The following is a 13,709-nucleotide window of genomic DNA, read 5'->3' on the forward strand; positions in this document are numbered from 1 at the left end:
TTTTGAAAATCTTCACTTTTATTTTATACTTCAAACTGAATCAGCCATAAAGTTTTAATATCTTTTCTAGTTGCATTTCTACTACACTTATGTGAACAAAAACCGGTTTTAATCATACCAATAAAAAAACTCTTTTAGATAAATAAAGGGGGAACTCGTAGTAACTATAAATTTTACTACTTCCTCTCGTGCAATTTATGCATTTAATATCATGTAGAGTTGAGGTACCTGAATTAGAACTAAGTTTTGGTTTGCACACCTGTTGAGCCTTGATAGAAAGATTTGACTTGCTTCTTGTCCAAATGCCACCTAATTGTGGATGTCTTCTTGTTGACATCGATAGACAGGAAAACTATAGTACTATCAAGACTGTAACAGTATACTAGACAACAACTTCACCTTTTGAAGCAGCTAGGAACCTTAAACCTGGTCTCTAAATCTTCCAGCTTCTATCTTTCTTCAACATGTTTAATCCAAAAATGTTTCAAAAGGTTGCAAGCGGAGAACCAGCAAATTAAGGAGGAGATGAAGAGGACACATCTGCTTCGATGTCTTCATACATGCATGCTCATCAAGGGATATGCTACATAAATATAACACAAGGAAAATGTCACAAATTAAACCTTACTCCAAGTGGTGCACAAAAGGATGATCACATTACCCCTCGACGACATTGTTCAATGACATTGTGTCAGCTCAAATGAGCTGGTGCTTTCAATGTGTCACTGGAGGGTTTCAATAAGGTGAACAATGTTGCCAGGGATGTATAGTTTTACTAACGAAATAAACATTGTCATTGGATAGACAAGAAACTTAGTTAGAGCACCAGATCAAGATTGACTCGTTCGAACCGAGCCATCTTCAACAGGATCCACCCTAAGGAAAGCGATAAAAGTTTTTGAAGAATCTTATGATATAACAAACTACAAAGTAGATATTTCATCAAAAGAAATGAAATGCATACCTTTTCTTTATGCAACCATTGTATGGTTGTATTAACGTCATCTTTCCAGTACCCTTCGTCTTGTTCCTCGTTTTGTCTTACTTCTTGTAACCTGGGTGCAGATACGACTCCTGGAGAGAAAATCTTCATCTTGGGACATTCTGTCACAAATAAATCTTCCAAAGATGGGAATTTGAGTGTGTAATCTCCAGAACAGAAACTTGTAAGGCTTTGTAAATTTTCAAGTGACAAACGCGTCAATTTTCTGAAAACAATCTCATTTTCTGCCACATCTACCTCACTTGTTATAATTTCTGTCATCATTTCACATCCATCTATGCTCAATTTTAAGAGTTGCACAAGACTTTTGGCTGTGGATGGTGCTAAAAGGGATTTCAATCCTCTGCAGTACCATAACTCCAAGATTTTAAGATTTTGGAAAGATACTGAGGATGGCACCAAATTAATCAAAGCGTCACACCACCATACTTCAAGAACTTCAAGATTTTGAAGAATAGAGTCCATTTCGGATTCTTGTTTCCACAAGTACTTGAGATGAAGAAGTTTCCATAACTTCAAATTTTGTATGCATCGGAGCATCCCGACAAATCTCACGACCTCTCCAAATGAGAATATCTCTCTATACGAACTCAATCTCAGTTCAATCTTTTCTAGTTTCCGAAACATTTGAAGGAAACCAAGTTGGAAATCTTCTGACTCATCATTCATGACTGCGAGAATTTTAAGTTTTTGAAAAAAGTTGTCCGGAAAGTGGTCCTCCCGTATCATCGTTAAGTCTTTTCCACTTAATCTCAATTCCTCCAAGTTGGTAACTACCTGAAAACCATCAGACAAAAGTTGGAGTTCCTTCAAAAAATTTTGTAGAATTTAGTAATTTTATGTAAATGTTATCAAAGTGAATGCTCAAGCTATGACTAAACCATTGCTTTAAAAACCAGACCAAAGGGATTGGTTTGATTGGGAATAAAGAAAGAGTCTCATAATTTTTAAACTCGATTGTGGGTTTTGAATGGGGTGAATTACAATTGAATTGGTTCAACCCTATTGATTCATATTATCAATTTTTTTTTTTAAATTGTTTGGACTCAAACTTGAGTTTAGGTTTTAGTTAGGGGTGCGTATAATTCGATTTAAACCATAAAATTGAAACAAACCGTTTAAAAATTATGATTTGGTTTGTAAAATGGTTTAGTTTAGGTTAGAATTTTTCAAACCATCTTTTTTAGTTCGAGTTACAGTTTGAATGATTTTGGTTTGTGACTTATCACAATCTAAATGAAGAAGAACAAGGAAATGAGTCTTGTACCTTTTCCACCTTGAAGAGAGCTTGTTGCGCAGGGACAACGACCCCTGCCTCGTCAGTTTCCTCAAAGCTAAAAGATTCTGAAGCGAATATATTTACTTTGTCACAACCGCTTAACTCCAACCTTTTTAAAAATGGCCATTCTGAAGTATGTCTCCCAGGGTAGAAAGTTCTAAGTTCTGGTAGATCACAGAGTTTCAGATAGGTCACTTGTGGAAAGATAAACGCAGGGGTTGCTTCTATTTCTTCTTCCTTTGTAACAATGTGTTCCAGAGCCATGCAGTTACATATCTCCAGGTGTCGGATTTGCACAAAACTTGTAACCAAAGAAGATGAAAAAAGAAACTTTAATTTATCACAGCCTCGCACAATCATGTTTGTTAAATTTTGAAAACCAGACGGTCTTGGGAGTTGGTCAGGCCAAATCTTTTCACAATTAATTGCACAAAGCTCTAAAGCCTCCAAGTTATGGAACATGACCTGCCTCTGACAGAGAAAATTATTGATAATGACAAGTATAACAAATTAATACAAAAAATGAAAGAGCATATTGATAAAGAACAAGTTCTTGTTAACTTAATTACCCGGGTAAAAAGAGGCAAAGATTGATCGAGCACATCCTCCAAAATTATTCTATTGGTTGAATGAGTCATTACTTGACAACAGAAGCTTGTGAGCCGTGGAAGGAATTTTAGAGTCAAGAAGCGTAATTGACGAAAATCTATCATATCAATCACATCAGCATAGTTAACATCCCCTTCTCTTCCAATAGTGACAATCTCTTCCATATTCATGCAATTAATCAACTCCAATGTTTGAAGCTCTGGAAGGCCTCTGAGAGTAGAGATTGACAAAATGTTTCTTAATTTATCGCAGTTTCTCACTTTAATCGTCCTTAAATTAAGGAAAGACGTTGCTGTGAGTTCACCATGACATATCTTCTCCAGGTTCATTAAATTACGAAGAAACAAAGATTCCAAGAGTGGAAATGCATCACAAGGTAGTGGCTGCACCGAGTTGACCATACGCAGAATGTGGGGATTGTTTTGGATATTGAGAAGCTTCAGCTTTGGAAAGCCACCTGCGTCTAGATCATTTAGAACATTCTTCACACCCTGACCTCCATCTAAACAAAGTTCTTCGGTTTCGTTCATCTGCATAATAATCTCATTCTCCAGACGAGTGTTGGGATTAAGCTTCAGCTTCAAACTCCTTTTGTACTCATACTTGTTATGCCAGTCCCATTCATCTCCTACGAATATTTTGTACCTCTTCAACATTTCGGGGAACAAACCCACTGGTGGGTTCCTGGCGTGCCGAATATGAATTTCTAAAGAGGTTAGTCGAGACAAATGCTTCAACTCTTCAAGGCTAGCATTGCTTGTTTCTGTGTTGATTCCTTCCAATTCCCATTCAGCAAAGCTATTACCCATGTACAATTCTTCTAATCCGGTTAAGCTAGATATAACACTTGGTGAAATGACCTTCAGTTTTGAACAATCACTCAAATCTAACAACCGTAACTTGGTTAATTTACCTATTTCTTTAGGTAACTGCTCAATATCCAAACAGAGAAGGCTAAGGATTTCTAGTTTTTTCAGGTCTCCAATACCAGCTATGTCTCCCAGTTTGCATTCATCTAAACAAAGTGTCTTAAGGTTTATTAAGGGAGGAAGTGAGGAAGACAATGTTGATAATAAATCCATTTTCTTCAAATTTAATACACTTAGCTTTGTCATTCCTTCAAAAAAACTGTCAGGGATTTTGAAAATAGCATTCTTGGCATGCATATAGAAAAACTCAAGTTCTGGATATTCCAACCTTTCAGGAAGCACAGTAATGTTACTATCATGAATGCTGATTGCGTTGCAACTTGTTACCGAATCCCTATTTAGCCAGTCCCTTGGAGTAACCTCATTTCTTAGTGAAAATACATGTTGGCCTCTGGATGCAATTGATAAGGCAACATTATGAACAACAGCGTGAATAGAAAACCATTCACTGTTGCGACCATCAAGCAACAAAGAGGAGCTTTTGAGCTCATGGACTAATGAATATACTTTATCTCGTGTTTGTTCCAGAGTACTGATGCCTCTATATAAACCTAGACCTGTTCCATATTTCAGCAAGTCCAAAATGGGAACATCATCAGAATATCTTATTATACTGCAAAGCAAAAATGTTGACTTGAGTTCCTCATCTTGTAAATGTTGGTAACTCAACTCTATGCTTGAAAAAACCTCCTTAAGATCTGTAGTCGATTTCCTAGAGGAAGGATTTCTCAAAGTCCACAATGCATCCTTCCATGCATATACATGTTTCCCCCTTAATGCTCTTGCAATTGAAACAATGGCGATAGGCAGACCTCCACATGCACGGACAACCTCAATTGCTGAGGATTGTAAGTCAAGGTTTTCAATGGGATCATCCACTGTTTTCATGAATAGACTATAAGCTTCTTCTTCTTTTAAAACACCAACTAAGAAATCACGTTGAGAACCCATCTTACTCGGTACATCATGAATTCTTGATGTCAGCAACACTTTACATACCCCATGGTCATAACTTAAAGGAATTCCAACTTCCTCCAAATCACCAAGACGTTCCCAGATATCATCTAATATTAACAGGACCCCATTCCTTTGATTCAAGCGCTCACGTAGCCTCCTTCCTCTACCAGCTTCATTTTCCTCTTGGAATATCACACCTAGCTGATCTGCCAAGTCTCCTTGAATCCTTCGAATGTCTGGAGTTAAGCTTACCGTTGCCATAACCACTTCATCAAATTTCTTCTCTTCCATGGCTCGCCTGGCAACTTGCTTCACTAGTGTAGTCTTGCCGATCCCACCCATCCCATACACCCCAATTATGTTGATATTATCAGAGCATAATGCATTGTATATATCATTAAAAAGGGACATTCTTGATTCAAAGGTCTCGTAATCATTGAAATCTCTGGACCATATATCCCGTTGAACAATGCCGTACGAAACGCTTTCAAAATTTCCTTCTTCCTTGAGTCGAACGACAGCCTTAAGCTCCTTCACTGCTTCCTTGTTAAGCCGATATCGGCTCACTAATCCGGAACATCGTGTCTCATCTCTAGCACGATAATTAAGGTACTCTGCCCTCTTGAGACACTCCTCAACTCTCCCCAGCCACCGCTCAACATCATTTCTTGTCCGTACCCCTTTCCTAGCAGCATTCTCACTCATAGCCACAATTCGTTCTCTGAGATCCTTCAATTTTTCTACTTCCTGATTGAGTTCCGTAAGGTATCTATTTTGGTGGAACAAATAACTAAATAAGTTTCTTCCTTCCAAAATTCCTATCTTGAGAACTTCTGCAAATGGGGAGAGAACAGCTTCCACCATTTTCAACCAACGAGACAACGAGAGTCTTACCAGATGAAGGGATACAAGATCAGACGAAGAGAAGTAGATCTGGAAAAATATATCAAGAAAGGATACAACCACTGCAATCAAGCGCAATAGATCAAGAAATAGTCAATTAAAAAATTTATTTTCGGTTTTATTACCTCTTCAGCATGAATTGGGCCAACTATGTGCTGGTCTCCGCTGCCGCACCCCACTATTTAAGTCGACTGAGAAGCTAGCTCAGGTCTACCAAATAAGCTTCGGCGACTCGATGAGATAGATCTGAAATGAATTTGACGTTGACTTGAGTTTTCTGGGCTTACTGAACTTTTGAATGAAGTTATACCTGGTAATATTCATCCGATTCCTCTCCAAAAATATTGCATATTAGCCCACAAGGGTGAGTAACTTGACTAATAATGGAGTAAGACTCCAAGTATTAGAGTAAGGGCTTAAATCCTCTCCCACGATATTTGCTGGGTATAGTGGTTTCGAGACCGGTACCTAAATTCGAGGTTTCACCTACTTTTAGCTCCGAAAGAATGCTTTCTCAGTTATTGGAGTTCCGGGAGGTTGGCTTTACGTTCTGCAAATTATTAAACTTTATTCTATTATGTACAATTTTTTTTTTTCATGTAAATAGATAGATATTTAATTTATATATTACAAATAAGAATAAAACTATACATATAAATAAATTATATGAATTTATTTTATATAAACTAAGGTGGTAATTTGTGATTAACGAATGTGATTGTTTAATTTCTTTTCACTTTAAAATCACCCCTACCAGATCCTATAATATTATGTTACATAAATAAGTTTATATAATTTATTTATAAGTGTAGTATTATGTAAGAAATAATTTTTAACACTGATATGATTGACCAACCAAATGGTGTGAGTTATACTGATAAGAGTTCAGCCCAAGTAGTGCAAGCAAGCTCCAACACCTCCACCTTCATCAACACTTGCTTCCACCAAATAATTATATCTTGTACCATTTTATAACGTAACTCTTAAGTGAGGTCTTTGTATTGTTGCTTGAGACGACCTTTAACTCTCTAGCCTAGTTCCCTTATTCTTTTCTTTTTCTTGCCTAGATACACAAGCGTGTGCCTTTAGACACATGGGGGTGTCTCCTTAATTTACTTGCACATGACAACCTTTTTGTGTCTTCTCCTCGTATGTTCCTATTCATCAACACACAAGCATGTATCTGGACTAACATGGGCATGTGCCCCTTTAGATATTTATTCAACTCTCCTTTTTTATTCTCTTTCTGATAACACTATTTCTCAGGGGTATTTTAGTCATTTCACTCTACACATGACCATGCACAAGCTACACACAGGAAGTCTATATGTCATAGTTGACCACTAACCAATCAAAGATGTCTAACGATCATCAGATCATCGAGAAATGTGAACTGAATCCTAAGCTTTGCTCACACGATCATGTGTCTCATACCACACGGTCATGTGTCAAATCTAGAATGTAGAAAACATCGAGTTTGAACCCTAATTTAGTCTCTATACAAAAATCCCTTCCTCACAACATTAGCAACACACCACTCTTATGTTTTTTTATGCCTAAAAGGTCATTAATACATCCAGTCTCTTTCTTGAGTCTCATAATATTACATATCAACTGTCTTATCCCTATACCCCTCTCCAAAAAATGTTGTTGTAGAGAAGAAACACTATGACATAGTGAAAAAAAGGTCATTGTCTCTTATTACAAGCTAACCTGCTTATGCTTTTTGGGGTGGAGGCTTTTTTTACTATTGTGTTTTTTATTAACAGATTGCCTATACCACAACTCAAGAATAAGAGTCCATTTGAAGTTCTTCTCCAACACTCATTGGGCTATAGTATTTTACAGACTTTTGGTTTTGCCTATTATTAACATCGCTTGTACTAATTTCTTCTTGATTTTAGGTTTGTCAATAGTCGATCTGAATCTTCCTTATTCATTCATCATACATCCACATTAGTTGTGTTTCTCCTTATTTATGTGGATGATTTGGTTATTATTGGTTTTGATGGCTTAACTATTATAGAATGTCTTGACATTATGCTTTGCCTTCACTTGTCGAGATTTGGTTCTTCCTTCGTATGGAAGTTGTTTATCAGCTTACCCTTTACTTTTGTCTCCACGTTTGTACATGGTAGATCTACTTCCATGCTTCCAACTTGACTTACATGCTCTTTTTGGTACACCCTTTGTTAATTCCAAGAAATCACCATATGATGATATTCTATTTTCAAGTGTTATTCTAGTATGGTCGGTGGCCTTTAGTATCTTACACTCTCCCAACCTGGTATTACGTTTTCTATGAATCAGGTAGCTCAACATCTATCTGCTCCTACTCATAGGGACATACGTGTAGTTAAACTCATTTTTCGCTATATTAAGGGTACCCCTATTTCATAGTCTCAATTTCATTATAACTTTACTCCTTATCTCATTGTCTATTTCAATGTTGACTAGGCTGCCGATGTTTCAATATATCACTCTATTACTTGTAGTTGTGTTTTCCTAGGTTGTAATCTTTTTTGTTGGATTGCCAAGAAATAAGTTATTGTGTCCTGCCCTAGTGCAAAGTTTGAGTACTGAGCACTCACACATGTGATTGCTAATGTTTGGTGTTTTTATTATCTTCTACGAGAGCTCGACATTTCACTACATTCATCTCCACTTGTGCTTTGTGATAATTCACATGGCCTCTAATCCAATGTTTCCTGCTTGCACATGACATATCAACATCGACTTGCACTTCATCTACAAGTTAGTTTCACATGGGGCCATTTGACTTCGACATGTCCCTACCATTTATCACCTTACTGTTATCTTTACCAAGGGAATGTCTTATGATTGCTTTTTTTCCTTATGTTTTCAATTACAACTGCGAGAGATATCACTACAATTACGGGGGAGTGTTAAATATCATTTATTTTCCCTTTTAGTCAGATTCTAATTGAATTCGATTCTAATTTGATTTGATTTGATTTGATTTTGATTTTGATTTAATTTAATTTTAATTTGATATTATTCTGATTCGGTGTATATTATTTTTCCCATTTAACAGAATTAGATTTTCTTTCCAGATTACAATGTAATACTATAAATTGTGCAATAGTTGTCAATAATAATCATTCAGTTTACAATCCAATTCTTAATTCTTTTATCTATAAGGCAGAACAATATTTTGACTTGCATGATTTCACTGTCATACTGTAAAAATTGGATTACTTGAAAGACTCTTACAATTAAAAGAAGATTCTGAATCCATCCCTTTATAAAATAGCCTATAGTTATCTCCTAGTGGAAGAAAGATGGAGAAAAGGGAGATGTGCAGACAATGGCATAGATCCTCGTGAGGAAGACAATTAGAATAATATGTGTTGTGTCCTAAGTGAGTTTAAATTTAAAATAACAATAGGAATGGTAAGTATTATTTTCCATACTAGAAGTCAAAAAGTTTACCCTCTTTTCAGCATCCAACTAGTTTTCTCTGGTTACAAGTTGCCTATCAATGGCCAATAGACTATCATTTATCTTCGATATGGTTTGCAACAAGCTGGACCCCCAGGCTGAATCTTTTTGGAACAATAGGCATTAAAGACTGATATGTCTCAAATTAGAAGAAGCAAAGTATCTCCTCAATAGAGATGGTAGGAGATTGGGTTGGGCCTAGGTTTGCACAATAACAAATCTTACAGGTCGGATTGGCCCTGAGTAAACACTAAGACCCACAACATGACCTACTCTTTATAAGGTCGTGTCATGTTGGGCCCTTAACAGGCCTTATAGAAGACTAGCTCGTCTTTTAACTAATAAATTAATTATTAAATTTTATTAATTTATATTTACTTTCAAAACAATACTTAAGAAAATTTAATTATAATAATATCTTAATATTTTTTATTAAAAATTCAATAATATATAATAATTATTTATACCTATAAATTTTTGGGCCTAAAATACTATTTCCTACCCGAAATATAGTAATCCCAAAGTGACCTCTTTCAACTTTCAAAAAACCAAACATCTATCCATGAGCAAAATTTTGATAAAAAGCTCAGTTAAAATTAAGAACAAAATCATCATTTAACCAAAAAATTTAAAAAACATAAAATTTGTTATGCTTTCCCCTAAGTTATAAAACTAACAACTTCACCCTTGCCTAAAACTTTTAAACTTTAAAAACTAGCATCTCCCCCCCCCCCCCCCCCCCCCAAAAAAACTTAAGGTTTTCTTCCTCCCAATTCCGACCACCATCTCGAGTGAATGACGACCTGTCTTTCTTCCTCCCAGTGAAGTCTCTTCCTTGGTGACCTTAGACAACATTTGAATCGAAAAATCTAGACGTCTTTTGCTTGAATTTTTTGATCCAACAAGTTGTCTCATCTTGGTCTCATTGTCATTGTTCGGCACGATGACTCATCTGGATGATGCCTTTGTTTACATCGTAAAAATCTAGAAGAAAGGTGTCTAGATTTTTTCATCTAGATGTCATCTGAGGTCATCAAAAGAAGAGGTTTCACTAGGAGAAAGAAAGACAAACCATCGTTTGCAGGAGATGGTGCTCGAAATTGGGAGGAAGAAAACCCTATTTTCTTTAGGCAAGGGTAGAGTTGTTAATTTTTAAAACTTAGTATTATTTTCTTAAATCTAATTAACAAAATAATTATTTATATTTATCTATTTATATCAAACATAATAATAATTATAATACAAATCATTTAAATAATCTATTTTTATAATAATTTTTTATATTGATAATAAAATATTATTCAAATCAAACTTACCCTGAAAAATAGTATATGCTCTGTGCTAAGCAAGTTTAAATTTAATATCTTTTAAATATATAATTAATATAATGGTTTACACTTTCCCACCCAAGGTTTTGCTTTAAAACATTTTTTCACTTATTAAATTTATAAATCACATATTTTCACTTAAAAATTTAATCAGTTAATAAAAAAAACTAATGTGAGCATTATTTTCCTTACCAGAAGTCAAAAGCTAATCCTCCTTCAGCATTTCAGCTGAACATCACACAAGCATTTCCAATTGGTTTTCTCCTGCAAGTACTTGCTGTAATCAATGGCCAATAGGCTGTCTTTTATCTTCGATATGGTCTGCAATAAGCTGGACTCGCAGGCTGAATCTTTCTGGAACAACAAGCACCGGAAACTGCTACGTCTCAAATTAGAAGAAGCAAAGTATCTCCTGAATAAGGAGGAACAGCGCGACGACAACAATCCGTCTTTGGCCTCATGTTTCAGCGATCTCAAAGGCATCGCTCATGATGTCGATGAATTGATCGATGACTGGGAGCAATCAGAGAAATCAAAATCTAAAAGCGAGGTACAAGTTCGGGATATTCTTGTTCGATTGACGCCTGTCTTGGAATCGTTTCACAAAGCTGAGGCTGGTGACTATAAAGAAACTGGCGCAATTTCTGAGGTAAGCTTTCCAAGATCGGATGATTTGGTTGATCTTGAAATGCTTATTTTCAATACTATAATTTCTACGTTGCTAAAAAACGGTGAGAAGATGTTGCGTTTTATCCCTATTGTGTGGATGGATGGAACTGAGAAGAGTAGTCGTCTTGCGCAAAGAATTTACAACGATGAGATGGTGAAATCCCATTTCTTATATAGGGCTTGGGTCTCTGTTGGTGAGAATCTTGTCATTGATAAAATTGTTGAGGCAATAAATGTTGAGTATGGAAAAACTGATAGTAGTGAGGATCCTTTGGTGCATATGGAGGTTCGAAGAGAGAATAAGTTCTTGCTTGTTTTAGATGATATGAGGGAAGAAGATGATACAAGATTGGACAAGTTAAAATCGTGGTTAAACATGTGGTTAACAGCCGAGGGATCTTGCGTTTTAGTGACTACTCGCTTTAGACGTGTAGCTGATTTAATGGGTACAGTTCCAGCACAGCACTTGTCATATTCTTGGAATGAAGATCCTTCCTTTCATCCGAAAGGCCTTGGACATGAGAAGGGTTTAGGACATATTGTACCAGTATCTGTGACCACTACTTCAACTTCCGGAAGTAAAGATAAGTCAGTTTCTGCTATACAAGTTGAAGAAATATCTCTGGCACCGGAAGCTTTTGTGATGGTTTCAACTTCGGGAAGAAAAGATGATTCAACATCTCTGTCAGGCCACTTTGAGGTTCAGACTGAGAGAATTCAAGGTGCGGATGCAACATCTGCGGCACCAAAAGTTGTGGTGGCGGCTTCAACTTCAGGAAGAAAAGATGAGTCGACTTCTGCTCTATCGGGCCATTTTGAGATTCAGACTGAGAGAATTCAAGGTGCAGATGCAACATCTGTGGCACCAAAAGTTGTGGTGGCTTCAACTTCAGGAAGAAAAGATGAGTCGACTTCTGCTCTATCGGGCCATTTTGAGATTCAGACTGAGAGAGTTCAAGGTGCGGATGCAACATCTGTGACACCGAAAGTTGTTGCGGTGGCTTCAACTTCGGGAAGAAAAGATGAGTCGACTTCTGCTCTATCAGGCCACTTTGAGGCTCACACTGAGAGAATTCAAGGTGCGGATAAAACATTTTTGTCGGCTGGCTGTCAGGTTCCTGCCTCAAGCTCGGAGATCGAGGAAGCCGTAGTGATGACTTCAACTACAAAAAGTACTGATGAGACTACTTCTGCTGTGTCAGGTTATACTGGGGTTCAGGGTGAGGGAGTACAAACTGCAAATGTACCGTTTGACATTAATGATGGTGAGGAAGTTGTGGAGACGCTTCCTCCACAAACAGTTACACTCACCCATGAAGAAAATTTATTTGCCAAGAAATCAATTAAGACAGCTGTGCGGAAGATTTTCAGCCACATGAATAATGTTAGAGCTGCAAAAATTGTTGTTCTTGGACCTGGTGGTGTTGGAAAGACTACAGTGCTGAAAGCCTTGATCAATCATCCCAACACAAAACTTATGTTTGATGCGATTATTTTTGTGACTGTATCAAGATATTGGAGAAAGGCAAAGATCCAAAACCAAGTTTTAAGACAGTTATCATTGTCTCGTGAACATTCTGAAACCGATTCTCAAGTTGCAGAAAGATTATTAAAGGTCCTGAAAGGGAAAAAGTTTTTGTTGATTCTTGATGATTTTTGGGAGCAGATAGATTTGGGAGCCGTGGGTATTCCCAATCCCAATTCAGAAAATCGCTGCAAGATAATAATGGCATTCAGAAAACTTGACGCTGGTCATGACAAGAATGAGTTTAAGGTGGTTGAAGTAAAATCTCTCTGTAAGAAGGAAGCTAGAGAACTATTTTATGAACAGATGGGTAGGGTAATTCGATCCTCAGATATCCAGGCCTTTGCTAAAACTGTAGTTAAGGGCTGTGGTGGCTTGCCTCTTCTGATTATTGTTAGTGGAAGAGCCCTAGCAGAGGAGAAAAATGTTTCCAAGTGGAGGGATGCATCAGTTAAATTCTCATTGTCTAGAAGCGCTAAAGGATGTCAACCTGAAGATGTCATCCAACGATTGAAATTCAGTTTTGACCGACTCAAGGAGCATGATGTGAAGAGCTGTTTCCTTCATTGTGCTTTGTTTCCAGAAGATCAAGAGGTTACTATTTATAAATTCATAGACTATTGCATCAAAGAAGGTTTAATTACTGGTGCTCAAGCAGCTGTGAGAAAAAGGGGTCGTTATATAGTTGATGTTCTAGTACGTGCTTCATTGATACAAGTTATACAAGGTGGAAAATCCATTAAAATGCATGATTTAATCAGAGATTTGGCATTGGGGATTTTATCTTCGGTGCCAAAAGATAGTCAGTTTCCATTGTTGAGTGCTTATTCAAGGTCAATGGAACTATTCAATGCAGGAAGTAGTTCACCATCCACATCACTGTGTATACCGGAAGGTAATCGATTCTTGTTGAGAGCTGGAGCAGGACTAACAGAAGCACCTTCGGAGGAAGAGTGGAAAAATGCTGAAATGGTGTTTTTGAGTGATAATGAGTTACGCGCTCTTCCTGAGAAACCAAATTGTCCTGAACTTTTGACATTGTTCC

At 36.9% G+C, this 13,709-nt stretch overlaps 1 protein-coding gene across 1 annotated transcript; it reads right to left on the reverse strand.

The window, feature by feature from the left end:
- On the reverse strand, positions 1–6,175 carry LOC123220612 (probable disease resistance protein At4g27220). The gene is made up of 5 exons (XM_044643074.1): positions 5,806–6,175; positions 2,852–5,710; positions 2,271–2,753; positions 965–1,780; positions 1–583 (listed from the first exon to the last, which is right to left on the reverse strand). Exons 2-5 carry the CDS (start codon positions 5,639–5,641, stop codon positions 572–574), a joined length of 4,101 nt encoding a protein of 1,366 aa, XP_044499009.1. The 5' UTR covers positions 5,642–5,710; positions 5,806–6,175; the 3' UTR covers positions 1–571.
- Positions 6,176–13,709: the final 7,534 nt, after the last annotated feature.

The sequence above is a fragment of the Mangifera indica genome, chromosome 7, assembly GCF_011075055.1.
Source record: "Mangifera indica cultivar Alphonso chromosome 7, CATAS_Mindica_2.1, whole genome shotgun sequence".
NCBI lineage: Eukaryota > Viridiplantae > Streptophyta > Magnoliopsida > Sapindales > Anacardiaceae > Mangifera > Mangifera indica.